The sequence below is a fragment of the Acanthochromis polyacanthus genome, chromosome 7 (genome assembly GCF_021347895.1).
Source record: "Acanthochromis polyacanthus isolate Apoly-LR-REF ecotype Palm Island chromosome 7, KAUST_Apoly_ChrSc, whole genome shotgun sequence".
NCBI lineage: Eukaryota > Metazoa > Chordata > Actinopteri > Pomacentridae > Acanthochromis > Acanthochromis polyacanthus.
Genome location: NC_067119.1, coordinates 5,884,277 through 5,910,798, shown reverse-complemented (window position 1 = coordinate 5,910,798; position 26,522 = coordinate 5,884,277). Strand labels below are relative to the sequence as shown.

The 26,522-nt window shown below is 38.1% G+C and overlaps 1 protein-coding gene across 1 annotated transcript in view; it reads right to left on the bottom strand.

Annotated features, from left to right (window-relative positions):
• The window catches only part of LOC110962432 (protein unc-13 homolog B-like), a 242,079-nt gene that overhangs the window by 52,554 nt on the left and 163,003 nt on the right, over nt 1-26,522 (bottom strand). Inside the window, exons 23-31 of the mRNA XM_051950402.1 lie at nt 15,603-15,671; nt 14,242-14,331; nt 13,573-13,704; nt 12,228-12,236; nt 11,626-11,753; nt 10,106-10,191; nt 6,519-6,645; nt 5,871-5,967; nt 322-465 (exon numbers count right to left, since the gene is read on the bottom strand). Coding sequence (XP_051806362.1) covers nt 322-465; nt 5,871-5,967; nt 6,519-6,645; nt 10,106-10,191; nt 11,626-11,753; nt 12,228-12,236; nt 13,573-13,704; nt 14,242-14,331; nt 15,603-15,671 — 882 coding nt within the window. The remainder of the gene's footprint in view (nt 1-321; nt 466-5,870; nt 5,968-6,518; nt 6,646-10,105; nt 10,192-11,625; nt 11,754-12,227; nt 12,237-13,572; nt 13,705-14,241; nt 14,332-15,602; nt 15,672-26,522) is intronic.

Sequence of the window (26,522 nt, the reverse complement as noted above, 5' to 3'; positions counted from 1 at the left end):
TTTATTTATTTTACAGTTTTTAAATTTCAGTATTACACTGTTTTTAAATGTATTTTTTTCTGGCACCCTCCCTGACAGATTTCTTAATTAAGCCCTAATGCACTAAAATAAGGAGTTAGCCACATCAGTGCAGCCAGTGTTCAGTCTGTTTATTAATGTATGTGACAAACACGACATCTGCTTATGCTTGTATTTACAAAGCAAAACCAATTAATTGAAAAAAAAGCAAACCCATGTCTACAGAGATCCAGGAGAGACTGGAGATCCACTGCTCAGAACTGAAACCTGATGTAAAGCCTGTTTTTGTGTCACATGTCTCACCTTGGCGAAGCGGCGGTTGTAATGGGCCACCACAGCCGGGTCGGGACAGTCCAGCTTCTTGATGATCTCGAAGCTCTGGTTGAGCTGGGTGAAGATGTCGACCACCGAGCTGGAGAACAGAGCGTGCTCGGACGTCTGCTGGAACTGCGGGTGGAAAAACCAGAAGACAAATTGCTAAATTACTGAGCTCCAAGAGTCATCTGTACTGACATGCTGCTCATCAGGGAATCAGATCATGTGCTCCCTCCAGAAAAGTCATCAGCTAAGTGGATCAAATTGAAATGTAAATGGCATCCAGAGGCTTGGTGTGGTGGATGATGGTGGTAGTTAAGACAACCAGGTTACATATTTCACAAGTGACGGGCTCCTGTATGTCTCTCCTACCCTTATAAACCTGCAGTATGTACAGTAGATCCACAACGGGTGCTTTAAGAGCCAAAGGAGACCAATGAGCACTTAACAGTTCCTCAATAAAGTGTGGCTCTAATGGACTCTTCTTTAAAATCCATATGAGTCCTGCCATCTGGCTACTCCAATAAAACAGAAGCAGAGGATATAACATATGCTGTAAACTCCATTATTTGTTTAGAGGATTTTCTGGTAGCAAATATGTAGAAACACCCTGAAAACTCTGATCCTCTGTTTAGAAGGCATGCTGTCTTTTAAAAATCTTGAAAATTACATTATTTATAAGAGCAAGAGAAAAAACAAAGAGAGAATGACATAAAATCACCTCATTCTGCATGGTTCATTCACAAAATCAGTAGATTCTGGTAAAAAAAAAAAAATCTGAGTATTGTCGGAAAGTAAAAGTCACTATTATGAAAAAAATATTTTAAAAAATCATAAATCTCTATTTGAGTTTGCCAGAAGGTATTTGAAGTCAGCTAGAAGAAAGTATTTTAGTCTGATGACACCAAAAATGAACTTTCTGGTCATCAAACTAGACGTTTAGCAGACACCATACATTGAACAGATTAAAAACATCATTCAAACCATGAAGTATGGTTGTGGAAAAATCATGATGTGAAGCATGGTGATGGCAGCATCACGATGTGAAGCACGGTGGTGGCAGCATCATGATGTGAAGCACGGTGGTGGCAGCATCATGATGTGAAGCACAGTGGTGGCAGCATCATGATGTAAAGCACGGTGGTGGCAGCATCACGATGTGAAGCACGGTGGTGGCAAAATCATGATGTGAAGCATGGTGATGGCAGCATCATAATATGAAGCATGGTGATGGCAGCATCATGATGAGAAGCATGGAGGTGGCAGCATCATAATATGAAGCATGGTGATGGCAGCATCATGATGAGAAGCATGGAGGTGGCAGCATCATAATATGAAGCATGGTGATGGCAGCATCACGATGTGAAGCACGGTGGTGGCAGCATCATGATGTGAAGCACGGTGGTGGCAGCATCACGATGTGAAGCACGGTGGTGGCAGCATCATGATGTGAAGCACGGTGGTGGCAGCATCACGATGTAAAGCACGGTGGTGGCAGCATCATAATATGAAGCATGGAGGTGGCAGCATCACGATGTGAAGCACGGTGGTGGCAGCATCATGATGTGAAGCACGGTGGTGGCAGCATCACGATGTAAAGCACGGTGGTGGCAGCATCACGATGTGAAGCATGGTGGTGGCAGCATCGTAATATGAAGCATGGTGGTGGCAGTATTATGATGTGAAGCATGGAGGTGGCAGCATCGTAATATGAAGCATGGTGGTGGCAGTATTATGATGTGAAGCACGGTGGTAGCAGTATCATGATGTGAAGCACGGTGGTGGCAGCATCATGATGTGAAGCATGGAGGTGGCAGCATCATAATATGAAGCATGGTGGTGGCAGCATCACGATGTGAAGCACGGTGGTGGCAGCATCATGATGTGAAGCATGGTGGTGGCAGTATTATGATGTGAAGCATGGAGGTGGCAGCATCGTAATATGAAGCATGGTGGTGGCAGTATTATGATGTGAAGCACGGTGGTAGCAGTATCATGATGTGAAGCACGGTGGTGGCAGCATCATGATGTGAAGCACAGTGGTGGCAGCATCATGATGTGAAGCACGGTGGGGGCAGCATCATGATGTGAAGCATGGAGGTGGCAGCATTAATAAGCATAAATTCAACTTTTTTTCTTTTTTCTTGCTTTTTTGAACGGTATAATTTCTGAGTCCTCTCTCCATCTTCATGGTTAAGCTGTTTCCATAGAGATGCAGGTCTTCATATATTGAAAAATGAGGCCAGAGTGAGGATAAAGGCGAGCAAAAACATCCAGCGGCTGCATCCTTTTAGGAATCTAGTAAATGAACACTTTTTATCCAACACAGTCTGTTAGTGTGCAGCTAGTTTTGTGCTTTTCTGCTGCTTTTCCACCTGTAAGCTCTGAGTCTGTTCTCTCCTTTTGTGATGTAGCTTTATATTTCCTGCCGTGCACAGCTGGGTGTTTCCATGGTAGCAGCAAAGTCAGAATCAAGATGCTAAAGATAAATGCGGTACACTTTCTGTATTCACATATTGTTTAAAGAGATTTAACCTTAATGTTGTTCATTCCTCTTGGGCTGCTTTATCATTTGGGTTTGAGACATGTATGTCATGTCCTAAATGTAGTCAATTTGTTTATTTGAAGGCCAAAACTTTTGATGCAAACTAATTCTTTTAATGCAGGCATACATTACTGGGAGATTATTTTGCAATATGAATGCCATAAAAGTGAACCAAAGCAGCAAAATAACAAGTTGGGCAGCTATAAGAGTTAAAAAATGCACATAAAACTCTCTAAACTCAAGTGAAGCTTCACATTCAGTGGCTACTTATCTGCAAGCATACAGGATCAATAAAATATATACAACATGAATCAAAAAATTATTTACAAAGGAGCAAGTTGTTGGAAGATAAATCTTTCCAGAGTTGTTGCACAGTGAAAAACAGTTTGTAGAAGTTGCAAAAATGCAAATAGACCCATTCGAATAACCAATTTATAGCATGTGGAGAGCTCATTTTTCCCCAAAGTAGCAAACTCTTTCCTCTCTATTGGTGTCTGATGATAAAATGGAGAAAATAGAAAACAGTATGCATGCAGGCAAAACCGCATGACTGAAGATAGCTGCACGTACAGACCACAGAAACAGAAAAACAAACTCTTCATCTCCCCTTTAGGATGAAAATGATCTCATAAAGTTTGTTGGTCTGAAGGCAGTTCTTAATTTGGCTTCTGTGCCCACTGTAGTGTAAAAACAGACACTTCTCTAATGACCAATATAAACATTTGGAGAGCCTCGAAATGAATTAATGAACGGTCGGTGTGTTCAGTGACCACAAAGTTTTCTCTTCAGAACAAACTTTAGTCTCTAAAAAAGCTCCCTGAAGATAAAGTGCAGCTCTGGGACCAGCGGCAGTAGGTTCAGAGATGAGACTTGTCCATCATTCAGGTAATCTGGGACCAGCTTTCCAAAATAAGAGCCCTGCCTCACCTGAATGAACTCATCGATCCGTGAGAGTCTGAACTAAAGGTCACGAGACTGAAGCGGTCTTTCATTGTGTTGTTGGATGTCAGTGTGGCAGGAAGTTAACCTTGATTACTATCAGGGTCCTTCACCACAGTCTGCTGCTGGAAGACACAAATGCTCAGGAAGTAGCTGCTACATGATACTCGACGACATATTTCAGTCTATATTTTTAGGATATGAGCCACCTTCCATTACTTCTCTTATCAACTATCTGAGTCAGATTTCAGTTATTTGCAAAAGGAACATGAACTGACAACATTTATGCACATTTTACACCAATCGTAATAGCTCAGATGACAAACATAATGTCTACGTATTTACTGATGGAGCAGCCAGAATAATTGATCCTCGTTGCCCAAATTAAATTCTAGCGTCTGATGATGCGATTTCTCTCTCCAGAGGAAACTATAAAACGTAAATAGAGACTTTAGAGTAAAATGCGGAATTAGATTTTTGACTGTTGATGCTTTGATGAGGAGATCATCGCTCAAATTGATGAGCTAAATGTCACAATATGCAGCTACAATATGCAGTTACCGATGAATAATTTGGAAATGCAAGCATGGCAGTGTCGTTTAGAACCGCTTAATTCAGAATACAACTTCTGCAAATGGCACATCTTTACTGAGGAACTGTAGTGTGCAATGAGGTTCCATGATATATTCTCATATCACAGTCGTTTTCATCCATCTTTTCTTGCTGAGGGCAACAATAAGGACATGATCCCTTATTAGAGGAATACAAATGAACAGGAGAGCCAGCTGTGTTTGCTTAAAGTAATTTCTAATCCAAATATTTAGGCTGTAGGAGGCAGAAAACTGGAAAAGGCACAAAAAAAGCCTAATTTTGAAAATGTACAGGTCTTACAAGGTAGTCCCACGCTCAAACACACCCCGTTTTATCTATTTTTCATCTATTTAATTCAAAATGGGACCATAATTTACAAAACAAACATCATGATGTTTTACAAAATTCTTGAAACTGGCAATTGAGACCATAAACTTATTAGGAAAATGTTTATGAAGGTGGCAAATCAGGTGAGAAGTAGGGCCATTTTCTCAGAGACTTCTATTCTTTTCGAACCAGATGAGTTGCCCCCTGCTGGCTATTGGAAAGAATGCGGGTTTACGCTGCTTCCACATTGGCTTCATTTTTCACCTGGGATTTGCAGAGTCTAGTTTCCTCTCGAATTACTTGAATCACAACATTACAAAGGTCAGTACGGATTTGTTTCCCCCAGTGATGCCAAAATGACTGCATACATTACTTAAAAAAAACCCGCAATTGCGTGGAAGACATGGGGTGGTGGGGAAGTAGAAAATAAGGCATGAGGCTAGAATGAGCAGGTGCTTGCTAGTGTACTAATCACAACTAAATCCGCTAATTTAGCCTGTTTAGTTACATGGTTGATGGAATTATGAGCAGATTTATCATAAGTGGTGAAGAAACCATGAGAATTCCTTCACTATTTAAGAAATCTACTAATGTAAATCCATTTTTACATTGTCCATAGGAGCTAAAGCTAGCGTTTACTTCATATTTTCATCACCATTTTGGGAACTGTTGCTCCAAAAAATTACACTGTGATAAATTAGTTTCTCTTTTATTGCTAAACTTTCATTCTCAAACCATCACTGATGCTGTTAAGTTTGTGTAGTTAGCCAGTGAAAGAGTAAACGCTAGTATATTAATTGTTATGATGTGTTTCTTGGTAGCAGCAAGACTTTAAACTTTACAACAATTTAAAAACTCTGCAAGGATCAGAGCTGCTCACAGTTTACTCACTAAATAAACTGTTAAACTACAGCCTGGGCTCCAAATAGCATTTTTAAAACCTCATTTCATTTATAGTTTTATAGATAACGTGTCGTGTTTGTCCAAAAATACAAAATATATGAATTGCTGCAAATACTAAATTTTTAAAGTAAACAGAAACCTAGCTGAGCTCTAAATTCTAAATAATGAAGGTGGATACACATTGATGCTTTCTGACATGACGTCCTTCACATTCTTGATTTCTTTGACTCACCCCTTCTCTCTTGTCTCTCTCCAGAGCTCCGTGCATGAACTCCATCGACACTTCCTCGTTCTCCGCCAACCAGGCGAGGACGAACTGGAGAAACCATCTGGAACAATAACAAGACACAACTCAGCGAGGCTTAACCCGACGAACCGCGACGTTCATACACAAAACATGAGGAAAGCTACTGGATGCGACACTTTTTTTTCGTCTTTTTAAATGAGCGTCGCTTCAACAGAGAGAGAGAGAGAAAAAGAATGTTTTATTACTGAATTCTGTAAGATTCAGAAACACTTTTTGAAACCGTCTTTCAAAACATCTTTGCAAAAAAAGCCTACAGTTGATTCTGCATATATCTGGTCTGTTTCAGTCTGTGTTGTGTCGGATGTTTGCTCTTTAAATTTGAGTGGAACACCTTGTAACGCGGTACTGAAAGCTGTCAACAAAAAGGTATTATTAATATTATCCTGTCGTCTTTATTTCAAGTGTAAACCCGGAAAGAAGAGCTTTGAGTGTTGGTAAGTTTGTGTGCTTTAACAGGCAAAATGTTATTGAAGAGTCAGAAGGAAATAAACGAAGACGAGCTTCCCTTTTGTCCCGGAGAGCCAAGGATTGTGTGAAATAATGAACGAGAAGAAAAAGAAGTGTGTTCCTTACGCTGGGTACTCGGGCACAGCTTCAGTGAAGGCCGGCAGGTCCTTAACATACTCGTTGTACAACCACTTGACCTTGAAGTGGAGGTTCATGTAGTCGGCCGTCTTACAGAGCTTATGCCTCTCATGTTCTGTGGAGAAAAAAGCAACCCCATGTTCAGAAACACTCACGAATAAAAACACAGGTCTGTAATCTCTGTAAAGTGTAAATCTAATGTTTGAACCCGTGAATCTTTTGCATTATTCATGAAAGGTGGAGAGCCGATCCGAGGGCTGCGCTACAAAGTGAGAACAGCGGATTAGCAGCTACATCGAGCTTTAAAATTCACAAAGACGTCTTTCTTTTAACCTGCTAGATCACCATGGTAACTGATGCTGCACGGCTAACCTGCTTCGGAGTTTGGGATTTAAATTGGCTGAAGAAAAGCGTCTTCCTTTCACCGGTTTGTCTCCTGACAATACTCTCTCTGAGCGACACAGATTCTTAGCGAACCTGTTGAGCTGTACATTATTAACACCGCTGAACAAGCTGTGCAAGTACAAATCATGTGTGTTATGTTGCCACGGGAACCTACATGTATTCAGCTGATGGAGCAGAAAAAGCAGAAAAGTGTTTTTATACTTGGTACTGATTTGCTGCCAAGTTTGTTTTTACACTGTGTATACTACAGCTAATAAGATGCAGATTGAAAACTGTTCCTAGTCTATTTGGAATACTCACTCAGTAATATTAACTTCAATTTAAATTGGCCGTGAACTGGAGTGAATTCCAGGTATCTTTTATTATAGGTACCTAAACATACTTTAATATTGTGTTTAAATTAGGGATGTGACTTTAGTGCGTTAATTTTGATTAATTAATTACAGAAAAAAAATAACACATTTAATCGCATCTTTCTCAGTTCCCAAATTTGAACACTCCAGCCCAGTAGGTGGCAGTAATGAACTTAAAGTCTGTTTTAGATGCACAGGAGTGATGCACGTCTCTTCCCAAGATGACTAATGAAGAATCTTATCCTCATATTTCATCAAACTCTGATCAAAAATGCAGCACATATCAAGAACAACAACAACAAAGCATAGGACTGAGACGCATCAATCTTCCATGTTTTGATTACTTTACAGGTAGTGTTACACAGGATATTAATCAACTAATGGATGCATGAACCAATAAACAAATTAACAAAGAGCAACCTGTCCTTTGTGTGCCCCTTTAAACTCACTGCATGAGCTCATAATACTAAAAATGAATCCAAAAGTTGCTGGAGACTTCTATAGAGTTGTTTGGACCAGGTGAAACTTTAAAAACGCTTCAACAGAACGGTGATTCTTCACTGAGATTTTCATCAAGATCCAATCAGAGCCAAAAAAAAAAAGTGAATGAAAGAACGAGAGGAAAGAGACCAATCCTTGGTCCCAAAACTAATTCAAGTCCAGGCTTTAATTAGAAGGTATAAAGAAGCAGAAGTAAATAGTGGAAGAGTCGATGCCACAGTCCCACGAGACACAACAAAATATTTCTGCTCTCTTGTAGCAAAGAAAAGCACGAAGAAAGGAAGGATTTTAATGTAAGTCAGAGAGCTATTCTAAACAGTGTTAGTTTATGGTTTGTCAGCCAGTAGTACATGTGCTTTTTAACAGGAGTCAAGTTTCTGTGGAAAGTAAATCCTCTTTTATCTCCGATTTTGGTCTCCACCAACACCTGAGGGAAATGTCTATGTCTGGTTGCTGTTTAGTACTGAGTTGGTAGCTTACAGCAGATTTTTTAGAAGTTTTTGGCAAAAAAACAGCTGCCTGCTTTGTCTCTAAACACACTACAGTGATGGTGAGGCTAAAACGACAAGCATAAATATCTAAAAAATGACCTAAAATTCGTTATAAAGCAACATGAAGTCAAGAGGAGCTTCAGATTCAGGTTATAATTACGATTGGTAACACATTGAACGTTGTTTTAATTGTTTAATTTGATATATTCTTCATAAAAAAATACAGAAAGTAGACACACACTTTGGAAAGAGTGTCAAAAAGACTCATTATCTTATTAACAAATTTAAAAAAATCCTATAAATAAGAGGTTCTCAGTGCCTCAGCTGTAGATCAATATCATGTTATGGATCATTTACTAACAAGTGGTGAATAACTGTGGTAATAATATCAGTTTACAGACTATTATAATTAATATTTACAGTAATTAGCTGCATTTTTCAATTCCACCTATTACCATTCAACAGTACTTTGAATCTCAGGCTACTAGAGCTGTGTAGCTGCAAAATTCATTTGTATTTTTTTCTTTTTTTTCTTTACACATTCAAATAAAGCTTCAGGTTTCTAATTTTGTTTTCCTAATTCATGCACCTTGTTTGCTCTCTGACTCTTTTCTATTATTGTCTCACTCCTTTAAATTCAGATAAACGGTATTGAGATGACGCCTAAAGTAAAATTTACATGATTTATGAACAAGCAAGTAAGCACACAAACAGATTAATGTTCTAACTTCATTGTTGTAATGATAATAAAACAGTCCGTGAGGCAAAACCCTGCTATAGATAAAAACACACTCTTCTCACACACACACAAACAGTCTTACCGGCGTAGAAATCAACTCTGCGGATGCGAAATGAGGCAGGAGCTGAGATGGCAACAGAATCACAACACAAACAATGAAGATTTAGACAAATAAAAAAAGCAGGTTTGATGCAAGAATGACGGAGATTTAGAAAAGAAAAGAAAAATATTAAAAGACGTAAACTAGGGGAGCTGGAAGATGGAGTAAACACACTAAAAACTGTCTAGAAAAAGATCTATTTAGCAACTGCATTTGTCATTTGAACTCTACAGAAGTAATAATTTGATTGAAAACTTTCACAATAACTTGAAAGAAACAATCTAAACTAGTTCCAGAGGGTTACAGCTAACTAGTTTTGTCAGTTTCTACTATGAGACACAGTCAGAAGTCAAAATATTGAGCTGCAAAGCAGGTTTCAAATTAGACAAATGGACTCTCAGCGTATGCAAGTCCTCTGCTAGTCCTCTCATTAGTGCTTTTATCTTGAAAGGGCTTTGGTGTATGAGAATACATTTGTAATGTGGAGGCTCTAGAGAATTTCACTTAAGGAAATATCAATAAAATGTAAATAATTCAACAATTCCCAACATGTTAGAATTTCTTTTGGCACAAAATTTCTTTTTACGAGATGGTCAAAGGTGCCTTCAGTACTGAATGATGTTGCAGAAAGAAGGTAAAAGAAATAAAGAGGCGCAACAGCTTTGCAACCACTTTTGCTCATTAAATATGTCTGTTTTGACTGAAAATTTAATGTTAGATTACAGCTTTCTGACTCTTCTGACGGTGTCTTTCCATCAGCTATGTTAAGTTTAGTCTATAATCTCACCATTTTTGAAGCGATAGTGGTCAACTTTATCTAACACTGGAGGAGATGAAGGGGAATTAAGAGAGTGGATGGAGTGAAGATGAGTAAAGAAACATGAATGTAGATGGGAAGAAGGAGCAGCCAGACTTTCTTTCACTCTTATGCACAAACACAAGTATAAAGACAAGCTGCATTGACACACACAGACACCCACTCTTACCCTCCAGGGCATATTTCATGTCCTGAGCGAACAGCATCCACATGACCTCAGCGCTGACTTTACCCACATTGAGTTCCTGAGGAAACCTGACAGACAAGCAGTAAAAGCATGAATTATTACACAGTGAATATCAGCCTTTATTAGCCAGTATTAGCATCTTTGGCTGATATTAGCCTTGATCTGCATTTATCAGCCTTTATTAGCCAGTATTAGCATCTTTGGCTGATATTAGCCTTGATCCGCATTTATCAGCCTTTATTAGCCGAAATTAGCATATTTGACTGATATTAGCCTTGATCACCATTTATCAGCCTTTATTAGCTGAAATTAGCATATTTGACTGATATTAGCCTTGATCAGCTTTAATCAGCCTTTTTTAGCCAAAATTAGCGGATATTAGCCTTTATCAGTCGATATTAGACTTTATTAGCCTTATTAGCCTTTACTAGCCTTTATTAGTCAATATAATTTGTTAATATCATTAGCCAATATTAGCCATTGTTAGCCGATATTTTATCAGCTTTCTGTGTTTACAGCAGCAATGTTCTTAAAAGTGCTTTCTGTATGAGCGCCAACAAACAACAATCTAGCAACGACCATTGTAAAAAATGTAAAATACAGTACAGTGGTGGTACTAAGTTGCCGTTGACTTGAGTAACATGATTTTGTCGACATTTGTCTCTGCTCCATTCTGAATGCTTCTGTTTCCTTTGGACTGGAGTAACTCATCTGTGGAAACAGACTGAAGTAGATCTGCCATCAGTGGAAAAACAGCAGAAGAAAATCTAGCATTTGACTGAACTTAAACGAGTGCACAGAAACACCTTTTTTTTTTTTTTTTTTTTGATTTTGGGGGCAAGGTCTAAATGCTGGGTTTCATTTTTGCTTGTTTGTTGCAGCATAGGAGGTCACTGTTGGTCTTTTTATAAGCATCTAGAGAGCCAGAATTTCAAAGGGAGGGACTCACATGCACATTTGGCTGAACTAGTTGCTAAATCATAGAACAGAGAAGCTCAAATTCCAACACACACAGAGTAAGTGTGACTTTATCCTCTGTCACTAATTGTAGAGTAACTAATGTAAGTTATTCTAATTCGCTGTAATCATCTGAGCTCACTTATACAGTATAAACCACTTTTTATAGCAGTCCTGTTGCTATTATTGAGTGGATATTTGTGCGAAAAGGCGAATGAAAAACAGATTGTGAAGCTCTTTGAGTGCCACTAAGACAGAACAGATCTATTTAAGTGCAGACCATTTGAATAAAGAAGGCCTTGAATGCTGCTAAAGGAGGCTTCAATTAGCATTTTATCTCCATTAGCAGCTGTGATTTATAGGAAATTCAATATGCTGTAAGAAATAATTTTAAAAACTGCATGACTGAACGTCCTGATGATCAATATTTCCAGTTATAAGTTGTGAAATAATGGAAAAAAACACTAATTTTCACTGTCAGCGGCACACAGATGCTACAATCCGCAAAACAAACAGTAAACACATGAACAAAGCTGAGTACTGACTGGTTAATGATGGGCGTGTACGAGTTCTTGTCTTCCTCGATGATGGACACGATCAGCGTGATCAGTTTAGGCCAAAACTCCAGATTCTGGATGCTCGGTCCTTGCTCCTCTGGCTGGTTCTCCTCTTTCTTCTCCTCTTCCTCTTCATCCTCCTCCTCCTCATCTTCTTCTTCGTCATCTCCTTCACCTTCTCCCTCAGCTTTCTCCTTCTTCTTTTTCTTTTTCTTCTCTGGCTCAGGCTGCGAGAAGGAAACGTTGTGAGAATCCAGTTGTCAGACTGGAAGTTCGAAAAGTTCGACAGCACACAGCAAAAACCAGCAACTCAACAGTGCCCCGATTAATTTATTACAACACTACTCCTCCACTCTTCTGAATGATTTATTTAAAGCAATTCTGCCTCCACGTTTGTGTGATGAGGCTCTGCATACTCCATAAATCTGAAACAGAGGTTTTCCTTGATTGCCATGTAAAATAGTGTTAATTTATACCAGAACCAGCCTGGTGTAATGACCATACATACATCAAGACTTGAATCTTCAGTGTTCTGGAAAAAGTTGTTTGAGTGACGGAAATTTAGTTCATTAGTGCCTCATGTCACAGACGTTTAGATCCTGTTTCTGCTTGATTTAAATATTCTCAAAGGCACAAGAACTTTGTCAAAAAAAAACCAAAAAACAACACTTCAGGACCCGAAAACTGGTTTAAGGCAAGAAATGACTCATGAAACCAGAATATCCCCTACAAAAATTGAAATTATAACGTCTTGCCAAACACGGCATCTTAAATATTGGCATGTTGGCAGTCTAACTTCAAACATTAGCACATTATTTAAGTATTTATAAGGAGCTTACTGTATTAATATGCTGGCAGTGGCTCTAAAAATGGAAATAGAATTTACTTTTCCACATGTATCCAAAAACGAGACGCTGACAGAAAAATTGGCACTGTAACATACCGACTTTTAGATCTAAATATGGCTTTTTCGATAAAGAACTGTCAACTTTGGAACACATCACCAGCCTAAAATATAACTTACAGGTAGATATTTTTCACAACAAAGGTTACAGTCTGATTAAAGGCAAACTCAAGTTGCAGCTATTTGTGTAAATGTCCTTTTATCCACCACACTGCATCACAGTTAATGAGTGTTTTATTGTACTTGCCTGTCTGTGGTGAGTTGTGGTTTAACAAGAACCAAAGTCGTGAGTTTTAATGATAGTGTTTCATGCAGCACATCAGCTTTATACTCTGTACTGGAACTATGGTAATTGCATCTTGCACTGCAACTGTGAACATGTGACAAAACTTCACCGTGTTCTTAATTCTCCATGTAGGAGCATAAAAAACTACAAATGGACTTACAAATGCTGAATTGAGACACAAGTTCACCTTCTAACTTTATCCAAGCTCAATAGCATCAGTAAACCTCAGACAAGTCTCTGTCATGGTGCTCCTTTACTAGCCTATCTTCAACATGGAACTGCCCACCTCCTCTGTTTGTTTCAGTATTTAACAGGAAGTATTTAACCTGGTAATGTAACCAGGTAACAGAGATAATCTACAATGCTTGTAAACTGTTGTTGGGTATCTGCAGACACTGAATATTAAATGACTTGGATTGGATTGGGGACAAAACAACAAACCTTGAACAGGAAGTCCCCTAGTTAAAAGATCACTAAGACGTCAGGGTCACAGATTAGGTTATGATCTCAAATGGACTTTTAATGAATGTTTCAAGTTATTATCAAGGCTTTGGGTGTTTTAAATATAACAGTCCACTAACAACAAAGGCAGCCTGCAGTATCCTCAGAATACTTTAGATACGTTGTTGAGGAAGCACGCTGTAGAATGTTCTTCTATAACACATTCCTGCAGTACAACACGAAAGATTTGAGAAAAACCTCCAGACCATTTACTGCAAAAGATGTCGAAACTCACTGGTTGGACGGCGGGTTGAAACTGGCGGTTGAAGAGCTCCAGACAGTTGTTGAAGATGTACTCGTAGGTGGAGTTCAGACAGGCCTTGACGCAATCCCGAACCACGTTGGCTGCTCTGGGAGGACTCTGCAGCTCCAAGACCTGAACATTGTCAGACGTTGGAGTGGGAAGACGGGTCAGATATAAGTTCAGAAGCAAGTTCAGGAGCAACACAGTAGGTAGATAGAAACTTTATCACACCATTTTGGTTAGTTAATCTACGGTATAAAGTCCTGTGACTGACTTCATTCCAAATCACTGTTCCTGTGTCCTTCGCTGTGGAATCAATCTTCCTGTAACAGACCTGAACTCAACACAAGCTCGCTCTGAGACACATTAATCAGTGGCTGCAATCAATCCTGCTACACTGCAGTCTGTTTGCTCTCCTGTTTCTGCCCCAACTAAAGTCCTCACAAGGACAAAAACCTGCAAAAAACACAAAGAACTCTGGACTTTTTGTATAAAGGTGTGTAACTACCCAACTCTTAGATGTTGCCTCAATAATTCAGGTTTAACGCAGCAACACTCCATTAAAAAGGCATTAAAAACATACTAAAAGCTCCTCTTCATGTATCTGATGCTTGGTTTATCAATGGATAATTTGCTATCTTGTATTGTGAGCTGATTTGTTGTTTCTACCTTCATCCTGAAGAACGTGATGCTGGTGAGAAGATCCACGGTTGACTTGAGGTCACTGAGTCGAGGTTTGCTGCTGGCTGGGAAGTTATTCTGCACATAAACACAAGTACACACTTAGTAAGCAATGTGCTTCTTTGGATAGAAACGTTTTTCAGCTTGTTGTGGGGTTTTTCGTCAACTATGATGGTTGTTGTAACACGGTTTGAGGTTTGATCCGAAGGTTCTGGGACTGTTGTAACCAAACCGAACTATGGCATGATGTGGGTGCTCCAAAGTACCATGATTACGTCAAGATTTTTGGCTACAACAATACAATCGTCACTCCTTGACCTCGCAACTAACCAGTTGTGGTATTTCTTCTTCCCCAAAATTAATCTTAAAGTTGAAGAATCAACATTTCAACTCAATTTAGGAGTTTTAACGCCTGTCGCTGATCGTTTACTGGGCAGAATATACATGGAACATTACAACTGTTGCAGGATCACTTGGAGGCGAGTATCACTGCACAAGACATTACTTCAACGGGGACGGTGGCCGGATTTATACGTACAGGTATAGGCATATTTTCAGATTTTACAGATACAGTCTCTGAACTTTTTGATCACATCTTGCATGAAAAGCAAAACCAGCATTTTATTAATATTGTATGACATCTTACAATATTTTTGGACATATTAACATTTTTCAGACATTTCAAGAATATTTAAAAATATTTTATTCACATCTCTCAATGTTTTATTATCATTGTTGGACATGTACATTTTTTCAGACATTAATATTTTTGGACATTTTCCTAATATTTTCCAAGATTTTATTCATATTTTGGGGCATTTTATTAACATGTTCAGAGAATTAATATTTACTTGACATTCTAATATTTTCAGATGTATTAATATTTCCTGGCATTTTAATAAAATGTTTACATAATATTGTTAAAACTATTATTATTTTTGCACATTTTACTAATATTTTTGTATACTTTATTCACATATTGCAGACATTGCATCTATATTTTCCCATCTAAAAACATTTCCCTGTTATTGTACTTATATCTACTTAATATTTTACAAATATTATTATTAAAATGTCAACCCAAATGCCAAGACCCAGAATAAACTAAATTCAAGAATATAAATGACATGTGAGAAGCTGTATACAGTGTATTTTTGTTTGCATCATGTGAAGGGAAATGAATATGTGTTGAGGGACAAAGATTTTAGTTTGCCACAGAGGATAAATTCATCGTTGTATTCAGATCTCTGCCTGTCCACTGTGTCTTTTTGCTGTGAATAAATGAGGACAGGCTTTACATGAATATGTGATGAAGAAAAGAATAAGAGCATCTGAAACCATTTACTCACTCGGTACATGGAGAGGTCGATGCGCAGGGAGTTGTGAAGCTGATCCAGGAGCTTCACGAAACGATCTCTCTGATGGAAAGAGGAAAGAAAAAAAAGCAAAGAGATGGTACTCCGAGTTTTACACTTTGTCAGGCAGCGAAGAAAACATGAGCAATTTGCAGCCGGTGTGTGTCTGAATGCATCCTTCTCAAAATGTGTGTCTTCCACATATTTTTGAATATATTAATATTTAGTAGGGGTCCTAATATTTTGGGGTGTTAATATTTCCTGAGATCTCAATTTAGAAAATTCAGAAATATTAATATTTATCAACCATTCCATTGTTATTTTTGGTTATTTTGGGATTTGTCCATGTTTTCTGCATTTTCTGATTATATTTCTGATATTTTATTAATATTTCCATGACATTTTATTAAAAATGTGCACAATTTTACTCATATTTTTGGATACATTAATATAAAGTGTTCACTAATATAGCAAATTGTTGCAGCATATTTTTAGGTGTTTTGATATTTCCTGAGATTTTCATAAAAATTCAGACAGATATATTTGGATATGTTGGGATTTGTCCACATTTTGTGCATTTTATCAATATATTTCAGACATTTCAAGCCCATTTTTAGACATATTAATTTATATTTGACATTCTATTACAATTTTGCACCATTTATTGATGCTTTTGGACTTGTTAATACTAGTAAAGTGTTCACTAATACAGCAGATCCCCTTCGACTCACACACTTGCATGTCCAACCTGCTCACTGGGAGTAATTTGGGCTCTTAAACGCCAGAGAACACATGGACAGGAAGAGCCGGGAATCAAACCACCCTGTGATCAACTTCCAACCACCTGAGCTGCAGCCAGCTGCGGTATCCCCACTGCTTATCTTTAATTTGTCCACTATTTTCTGTCATATGCTTTGGCAACACAAACATATTTACATGGCACGGTGATAAAGCAGCTGAAAGTCCTCTGCAGTAGTGGGAGTCACGACGTGGCTGACAAACTGAGGGGATAAAGACTTAGAGTTCTGTCAGATGGAGAGAAAATGAGGGGGCAGAAGAAAGAAAATCAGAGTTTTTGAACTAGCTACTCACTCAAAATTAGAAAAGCACATATTTAATAGTTAATTACGCTGGTAAATAGCAGAACAGTGCGTATTGATTGAGTAATGCTAAGAGTTTCTTGGACGTTTGTCATTGTTCAGGTTCTCATGTCTTTAGAAAAGCAGTTAATTGTGGCAGCATTGCATTTAATTTGAGCGTTGTTTGTTGCTCTGGAAAGGGTTTCCCTTTGTGTTTTATCTTTGTTTACATGGATGAACAACAGCCAACAATAACTGGCTCCAAAGACTCAGAGAAAAATGCCAAATTCTAATCAACCTCCGAACGAGTCTTTGAACTCTTGTTTTGTTTGTGGCTGTCTGAGCGTCCCGAGGCGGCAGCGACAATGAGAACAGTTAGTGATTATGTCTGAGAAAAGTAGAGTAGCTTTGTGAGTCATGGACGTCAAGAAACCAATGAGACAAGTTTGGTTTAAGATGACATAAAATGAAGGACGAGGAGGAGGAGGAGGCGGAGGAGGAGGGGAATCCACAAACACTATTTTGCAAAACTACACGACAAAGCTTAACTTTAAACTTTTAAAGAAATGGTTCTGAATTCTCAAGTTTTTTTTCATCATCATCAACAACACAAGCCAAATAAAATAAAATAAAACCACAAATAGCACTAGATTGTTGTCCAACGACTGTTAATGACAGAACTGCAAAACTGATGACGTGATCGCATGAGTTCAACTAAATCAGTGGGGAGAACTGTGAATTGAGATTCTGCATGAAAGCATCATCATATGATCTCTTGGCCCAACTGTCCAACCCGAGAGATGTCACAACTACCACAAATTTATATACACCCCCTGTCAAAAGTTTTGAGACGAATTTATTTGAATGAGAAAGTGTCTCAAAACTTTTGACAGGGGGTTTATATTAACCAAACAATCTCAGAAATTTGTCCACAAGGGAAACAAATAACAGTCAAGCTTTGTGGTCTGCGTATAGGACGGCATATTTACCTCGATAATCGGTGGGACATTTACATTAGCTGCATCTGTATGGTGTGGGAGAACACTGGGTTTAACTGTGCTTTTTACCCCTGACAGAGTTGTGTCCATTGTGTTTTACTGTTCATTTGCCATTTGTTTAATTGTTTTCTGAGTCATGAGAAGTCTGGTATTTTGTTCCGTCCCTGATCCAAGTCATTGAATATTTAGTGTCTGCCGATACCCAATACTAATTTCGAAGATAATATATAACATTTCAAGTATTTTCGATTAGCTGCAGTACCTGATTGCACCACCAGGTGGAGCCTCTTACTGTAGTGAGCAGAGGATGGAGGCAGCTGAAGCAGAGAGGATTGTGGGTGTTTAGCTAGAAAAGAGGCAACATGACAGAATCTTCTGTGTGACTTTATTGCTCAGGACATTTGTTTTCTTTATAAATTGTGTCTGTGGCATCAAAATCTGTAAATATTTTTCTGATGTACATTATCAATTATTGTTGCACATATGAAGTAAATTATTCAAATTTTTGACAGTTTGTGGATAGAAACAAATGATCAGGTTTAGGTTGACACTGATCAATTAATAACTGCATTGAGAGTCTGAGCTTGATCTAAGGATAGGGCTCAGGACATCTGTAGGACACACAATAGTCAAATACTGACCTCAAGATGGAAAATTCATGGTTTTATATTTTTTATTCATGGATTTGCAGACTCATCGTGTCCCTTTTTAAACTGAAGTGTGAACGTGTTATGTAACCATTTCATTTAAATACTGAACCAGTTTTACTGACGGGCTTTTAGCTGAGATCCACAGACGGGTGGAGAGGTCAGACAACTCTGACACATTATATTTTAATGGGATTCGTTGATAGTGAGAAAAATATTTCCAGCCTCAGCTTAAAAAATAACCCTTAAAACTTCACCCTAAATCTAAAAATCTCCTCTTTATCTCTCAAACATCCTTTTGAAGGAATGAGATCCAGATAATATGTCCTCACTTTGATGGCCTCTGACAGCTGTGACCTAAAAATCTTTCGATGGCGGTTGTGACCTTTAAAATGTTTCACAATGTCCTTCCCCAAAGCTAATCCATCCTCGTCCTTCACACACACGAGCTGATTCACAGTCACTGTAATAATTAGAATGAACTCTCCTCTGCATGCCGAGGGGAAGGTTACCTCTTTCCCCATTCAGGAGTTCACAGACCTCCATGTCCTCGGCTGGTGTGACACAATTTATGTGCTCATAAAAGCCCTGGCATATGCTGCAATTCATTAGACGGGTGATAAATTTCTGCTTTAATTGGGAATAATTAAAATTTTAAGGCTGAAACCTTCACCTAACAATTAGATAAAGCATCCCCAAGGAAAAGAGACGATGATCTCTTGGAAATAAACTTCACCTTTTTGCATCATTCCCTGCAATCGGGCACCTTTCGCTTAGATTTCATCACCGTTAAACAAACCTATAGTGAGCCTTTTTTTTATTTTTGCAAGCAGAAATCATTCACTCTTTCCAATTTATCATTTGTTTTTGTATTATATTGTTTCAGCTCCAACTCTGTTCTGATCATTAGACTGTCTGGACAGAGTTCTACTTACAGAACTTGTCATTTGTGCTCTCAGCAAACCAAATGTAAAAACCTTTTCGTTAGTAATTTTGTGTCTCAGTAGGAAATAAGGTTGAGGCATGTTATTGTCGGGACGGTTATTCTAATCCAATCACAAGTCGTCGTGTTTCTTTTGAAAGAAATTTCCTCATGCAGCGCAGAAAACCAAGCTGGTTTCAACACCAAAGACTCTGTCGTTTCTTTGAGCAGCAGGTGCAGAATCACCACAAACCAATAAAAGGCACCTTAAACTAGCTGCTGCAGGCGGATGACATTAAATTACCTCCACAGGAAACAGTGAGTGTTGTTTTTGCTTTGGTGCCCAAAGCAGGAAACACTTCAATAAGCCCCAGAGCCAAACACAAGTTGGTGACAAACTGCTGGAATAACGTGGCTGTGAGATAAAGGTCTTAGTTCTTCTTTAACCCTTTACACCCTCACAGTCCCTGGACCGGGTTAGTCAGTAATTAAAACACAACTAATCGTACTCAATTTGGATGATAGCTGCTCATCATTCCCATACATAAAAGCCAGTAGGGACCTCCTAGACCTTGTAGCAGATTTGGAAGATGTGTTGTCATCTATTCTGATCATTGACAACCAGAAAGTAACCATGGTACTGAAGACGACCTCTTGCGGTTGTATGAACAGGTCCATGGAAAGTCTCCACCCTGGAAATGTAGTAGTGATCTGAACTATGCTCAAAAACTTCTCAGAACTACTTAGTTTAAGACCAAAACTAAATTTCACCAAACACTGACACAAATAAAAACTTAAATGGGTGCACTGTTACTATAATTATGGTTAGAAATGGGGCCCGAACTCAAGTTTCTTGGATGAAAGTTCAGTGACTTTAGGTAAGAAAAACAGTCCGGTCTCCCAAAAATGACATTTCTTGCAATGGCAGCTGGTTATTCTTCTCTTTTTGACAACCTTCTGGCCTTTCAGGGACCTTTTGCACCTGTGATAACATAAAACCATTGTAACCTTTAGTATATCTGATACCATTTCACACCTTTGTCGAGACTTAACCGTGATGCTGAAAGTGACCTCTTGCGGTTTTATAAGGAAGTCCATGTAAAGTCTCCATCCTGGAAACTTACACATTCTAGTAGTGACCCAAACCATGATCAAAAACTACTCAAAACTACTTGGTTAAAGCACCAGAACTAAACTTAACCAAACACTGACTGAAAATACAAATAAAAACTTAAATGGGTGCACTGTTATTGTCAAAAACTGTCCATAATACTAGAATTATGGTTATAAATGGGGCCCAAAGTCAAGTTTCTTGGATGAAAGGTCACTGACTTATGTAAGAAAACCAGCCCAGTTTCCCAAAAATGATATTCCTCGCAATGGCAGCTTATTATTCTAGTCTTTTTTACAACCTTCTGGCCTTTCAGGGACCATTTGCACCAGTGCACCAGTATATCTGATTCTATTTCGCACCTTTGTCTAGACCTAACCGTCAGAACTGCGTGACACTGACTTGGCCACATCATGTTCTCCACACATATTCTGTCTTATAAATGAAAGATTGTTCCATCCAGTCTCGGTCACACTCTTGTCTGGGCTTTTTTTTTTTTTTTTTTTGGCAAAGAATAAAACTCGGTTTACTTTACATGTGTCATTAAGTAAAATGTCTATACCATCCCATACAATTAAACTGCATTCTTAGCTACATTTTGTGGTCAATATACAATATTTTCTGCTTGATTTCACTCCTTTTCAGACGTTCAATCATATAGTATAACATGGGGCGGGGCTCATCTACTTGGTTTGTTAAAAAGCTGAATTTTACCCCAAACTGTGATATTTTCTGGAACTTAACTGGGTAATTTTTTCAAACTGGTTTTCAAACAAAAGCACTAACAATGATTCACTGTATATGCAGAAACCTAAACAAATAGTAAATGAAAATTGAAAGTAAACAGAAAACACTAAACTCAGATCCCAGAACAATGTTTCGACAAGGGATACAAACTTTAGTTCCCTGGATAAAAGTCCTGTTTCTCACTTACGCCTCTATTCTCTTTAAATGCACACTGTGGCTCCTTCAAATTAGAAGCATTTCCCACTACATCACAGTCTTAGTTTCCAGTGAGAACATGCATTTCTTTAAAAATTAGAGGGCAGATATGTTGTATAGGGATGTAATTTTTGGGAGACGTTGAAGAAAACAGATAATCCTTTATTTGAAAGGTCTTGTAAATGCTAAATAACCTTAAAGGAGGCTTTCCTGCAAGAAAAAAATAGATTAAATAACACTAATACTAATGATTTTCAAAAACAATCACAGTTTACCTATTTTCCTTTGTAACAGGTAGATGTATAATCCTCTTTACTGGAAGGCACTTTGGCACAGGTTCTGTAGCATGTTTGGGATCTTATTTGTTGATTTTTTTTGTCACAAATTATTTCTCTAATCTGACATTTGTTTTGTTGCAAGTTTGTTTTTGAAAGGCGCTGTACAAACAAAGTCATTAATCTTCAAACATAATCCTTTGCAGGGACCTTTCAGGGAAGTTTCAGTTCAATATCACTTCACTTGTAGATAATTTTGACACTGTGGGCCCTCGAGTATAAAGTCTATTTTAAGTCAAAGTGTAAATCACACCTCTTATGAAGTTCCACTAAAACCACTTTACTGACACCAACCACTGCTGCAGCTCTTCTCCCACTCAGAGGTCAAAGAACAATGAAAGTGCTGCTTCAAAAGAGCAAAAATCCAACTTTAGACACTATCAAACCGAATCACGAATTCAACACTTTACAATAAAATTAAACCGTGACTCAACCTGTTGTAAAACATCTTGACTACACTTTGAGGAATTGACTTTTTAAAGAGCAGGACGTGTACTTTGCTGCTGCTCAGCTTGTAAAAACCACATATTCAAGGCAGACTCGCTGCGTGTTTTCGACAACTCGGGAGAAAAAACAATCGAGAAAGAATCCAGTGAATAATGTTTGTTCCCTTTTGTGAAATTCATGGCTGCAAAGAAACAAACAGGGAGATTGGAGTTTTTGGCACAAACACGCCACGAAGTCATCTTTTCCAGAGGTGTGGCTGAGGACAAACGAGCAGGAAGTGAAGGCCAAACTCGGGTTTTACAAATCACCTCGTCGCCATGGCAACAGGTGCACTTAAAACTGGCTTGGCTCAAAAAAAACCCAAAAAGCAATAAAGGAGCCAGGAAAAAGAAAAATAGACCGGCGTCTGAGAGGAAGGAAGTGAAGACGGTAAAAGAGTCGAAGTAAGAAGCAGCAGATGGTTAAAAAATAAAAAATAAAAACACCTCCTGCTGCCTGCGGTTCTGTTCTGGTTTTTGAAACCAAAAATAAGAAATCGATGAAGACAAAAGGGAGGAATTATCGACACTGGTACAGAGCTCGTCTGATCAACCAAACAGCTCTGATTTCAGCACTAAAAGATACTCGCTATACTTGGAAATTATGCGAATATTGTCTGAAACTGTGTATCTGAACGTGTTTTGAATGAGTGAGGATAATAAATCTTACCTTTATGTTTAAATCTAACCTCTGTTTTGTGTATCTTTGAATTAATTCACTCAGAAAGGTGTTTGAAGGCTACTAGTCTTTGTTTGATCTGAACTAAAACTAAAACACATCCTCCTGTGACTCCAGTCTATGAGAGATATTCACATGTATCTTTATATTCTTAATTAACTGGCAATAATTTATAGTAATCCGTTTTCATTTTGACATTAAAGAGTCTTTTTTGGGCCAAAACAAATTGCGCACAAGTCAACGTTTAAAAGCAAAATCAAATTCAGAAGCAACCGACCCAAACATGAACAATTACAAATAAAATTAAGACTATTACTAGTTTGTAAAATAAGAAAGTTAGTAATTGAAGTTTCAAACCAAATTTAATTCAGATCATTCTGATGGTGCAATTCAAACACTGACCTTTGAGCACATCTGGACTGTGAACTTGTACTTCAATTTGTTATTAAATGAAATCACACTAGCTTTGATAATTAATTAAATCAACAATAAATAACGTTCTGGGAAGTTTTAGTGAGTCTAAAAGAACAGGTTTGCATTTACTGAGTTTGGACAGAACATTCTGTGAAAATCTGAGGTTATTTCAACAAGAACTGCCAAAATTATTGGCCTGCGAAATGATATGTTTTTTGGGACGCCCTGTAGTTCAGCCAGAACAGATGAGGGGCAGTACAAAGTGGGGAACAGAGTAACCAGATATCCGTTTGTCAGTTTAGTTCCCGCTTGGCCTGATAGCCGCCCAGCATATACTATACTTGTGATTTTCAAAAAGCCTGGACACCACGATATGGAAGCTTATCCGGAGCCTCCCCGGCAGACCTCGGCTGTGGATAAACAGACTGTGCTGCCGAACCCGGCGCTGATTCTGTCCAAAAACTTCTATTCTATTCACCATTTGAGATCAAATTGAGCCGAACTAAAATGAGTTAAACACCTCTGATATAAGTGATACAAGTTCTATGTTTTATTTTGCAGATGACATCTCTTTTTTCATTTCTGTTCTCTCTGAAATCCTTATTTTGGTTTGTTCTGTAACCTTTGGTTGATCAAATCTGATTCCCTTCAGAACTGAAAGAGTTTTCCTACTTTATTTTGACCCTCAGCAGCTCCTTAACCTTACTACAGGTTTGTGCTGCTACTCCACTCCTCACTAGGGTGCTAGAGTCTATCCCAGCTGACTCAGGTGAAGGCAGGGGACACCCTGGACAGGTCACCAGTCTGTCACAGGGCTACATATACAGACACACAATCACACCTACGGGCAATTTAGAGTCATCAATTAACCTCAGCATTTTTTTGGACTGTGGGAGGAAGCCAGAGTGCCCAGAGAAAACCCACGCATGCACAGGGAGAACATGCAAACTCCATGCCAGGATTTGAACCGGGGATCTTCTTGCTGCAAAGCGAAAGTGCTAACCACTCCTCCACTGGGCATGTGCTGCTACTCATATATTTTATATTATCATTTAAGCTCTGGAGCTGTGACTGCCTCTTTTTCATTATTTGTGGCTCCTCCAGTTTATTTGAGCTCTCATTTTATTTTATTCATCAGCTCTAATGCCTTTTTATGTCTTATGTAAATCACCCTGTGCTGTCTTGCAGTAGAAAAGGCATTTTAGCATAAACTTGTCTTATTTATAAATGAAAACCTATAACCAATGGGTTGGAGCTCACAGGTTAATTAGTATATTAAAATATAATTAGTTTAGGAACATTTATGGATGGAGTCCAAACATTATCTGCCATCAAGTCAGTCAGTCATCAGCGTGGGTGCAGGATATTTTCAGTGCACTGATTCATATTTAAAGATTTCATGCATTAATTACTGTGGTCTCATTTAAGTCTCACGGATGTTCTTTAGCATCAAACAGAGGAAGAAAGCAGCTAAATGAGGAGGTTTTTGTCAGAAAACGAGTCAATCCAGAGAAATCTAGCAAGACAAATAAACTTATCGGCCTCTCCAGCAGGGCTTATATTATTACCATCCAGAAACAGAGCAGCAGCCGCTCGTCTGTCATTAGACCGAGCCGGTGGAGAACTGAAAGCAGCTCTGCTGGCAAACATCCCAGGAGTCATTAAACTCGGCCTCTAGCCGTCATTGTCCCCCCGTCTGAGGCTCCTCAGGGGCCGATGTTGAGCAACCGCAAAGTTCAGAGTCACATCAAAGGTCCTGCAGCGATGAGGCTTTAGCTTTAGCTCCTAATGAGGGTTATTAGCAGCGACCAGGTAAAGCTCCTGCAGGGTCAGACAGGAAGTAGACAGACCCGGGTCACCTTCTGAGGGAAGAATCTGTGAAGCTGCTTCCAAATGTGGCCTTACGGCTCATTCAGGTCTTTAAAGATTAAATCTCAGTGGATCTTCCTTCCATAAATACCATAAATGTTGATTTTGATCTGCAGTAGCTTCAACAGCTAATGTTTGGTGGTTGTTTCTTGTCTTTGTTTGTCTGATTTAGTCTAGTCTGACTTTACTTTTGTCACCTGTGATGGGATTTTATACGTTATTTCACATCCTATAGTTGAACGCTGCACCTTATCTTTGTCTATTTTGCATGTTGTTCTCCTTATTGTAGATTATTTCCATATTTTAGCATGTTGTTTTCCTTACTTTACATTATTTTTCATATTTTGTGTTTTATTTTCCTCATTTTACATGTTATTTTCTCCCATTTTTGAATGTTATTTTTTCTTATTTTGTATGTTATTTCCGTTATTTTTAATGTTATTTTGCATTTATTGAACATTATCTTATTTATTTTGCACATTATTTTCCTTATTTTTGCACGTTATGGTGCTTATTTTACACGCTGTTTCTGTTATTTTGCATGCTATTTTCCTTATTACACATAATTTTTCCTGTTTTGGCATGTCATTTTCATTATTGCATCCTATTTTCCTTTTTAGTTATTTTCTATATTGCACATTATTTTCCCTATTTTTGCATTTTATATTCTTAATTGCACTTTTTTTTCCTTTTATGCATGTTAATTTCCGTTATTTTGCACATTATTTTCCTTATTTTGCACATTATTCCCTTATTTTGCACATTAGTTTCCTTATTTTGCACATTATTTTCCTTATTTTGCACATTATTCCCTTATTTTGCACATTAGTTTCCTTATTTTGCACATTATTTTCTTTATTTCACATTATTCTTCATATTTTGCGTGTTGTTTTAATTTTTACACATTATTTACCTTTTTTGCACATTATTTTTCCTATTTTGGCATGTTATTTTCATTATTGCAGGCTATTTTTTTCCAAGCTATTTTCTTCATTTTTGCACATTATTTTCCTTATTGTTCATTATTTTCTTTAGTCATTGTCTTTATTGCCTGTTATTTTCCTTTTATGCGTGTGAGTTTCCTTATTTTGCACATTATCTTCCTTATTTTGCATGCTATTTCCCTTTTTCGTGCACGTTATCTTCCTTTTATTGCATATTATTTTCATTATTGCACATTATTTTCCTTTTTTTTTGATATCATTGTCTTCATTTTGCACATTATATTTCTTTTTGCCCACATTATTTTCCTCATTTTCACGCTATTTTTCCTGCTATTTTCCTCTTTGTGCAAGTTATCTTCGTTTTTTTGGGCATTATTTTCCTTATTGCAGATTATTTTTGTGTTTTGTATGTTACTGTAATTAAATGCCTGTGCCGTCAGTCTCCTTGAATCAACCATTTGCATCGTTGTCCTGCTGCTCGCTTCATTC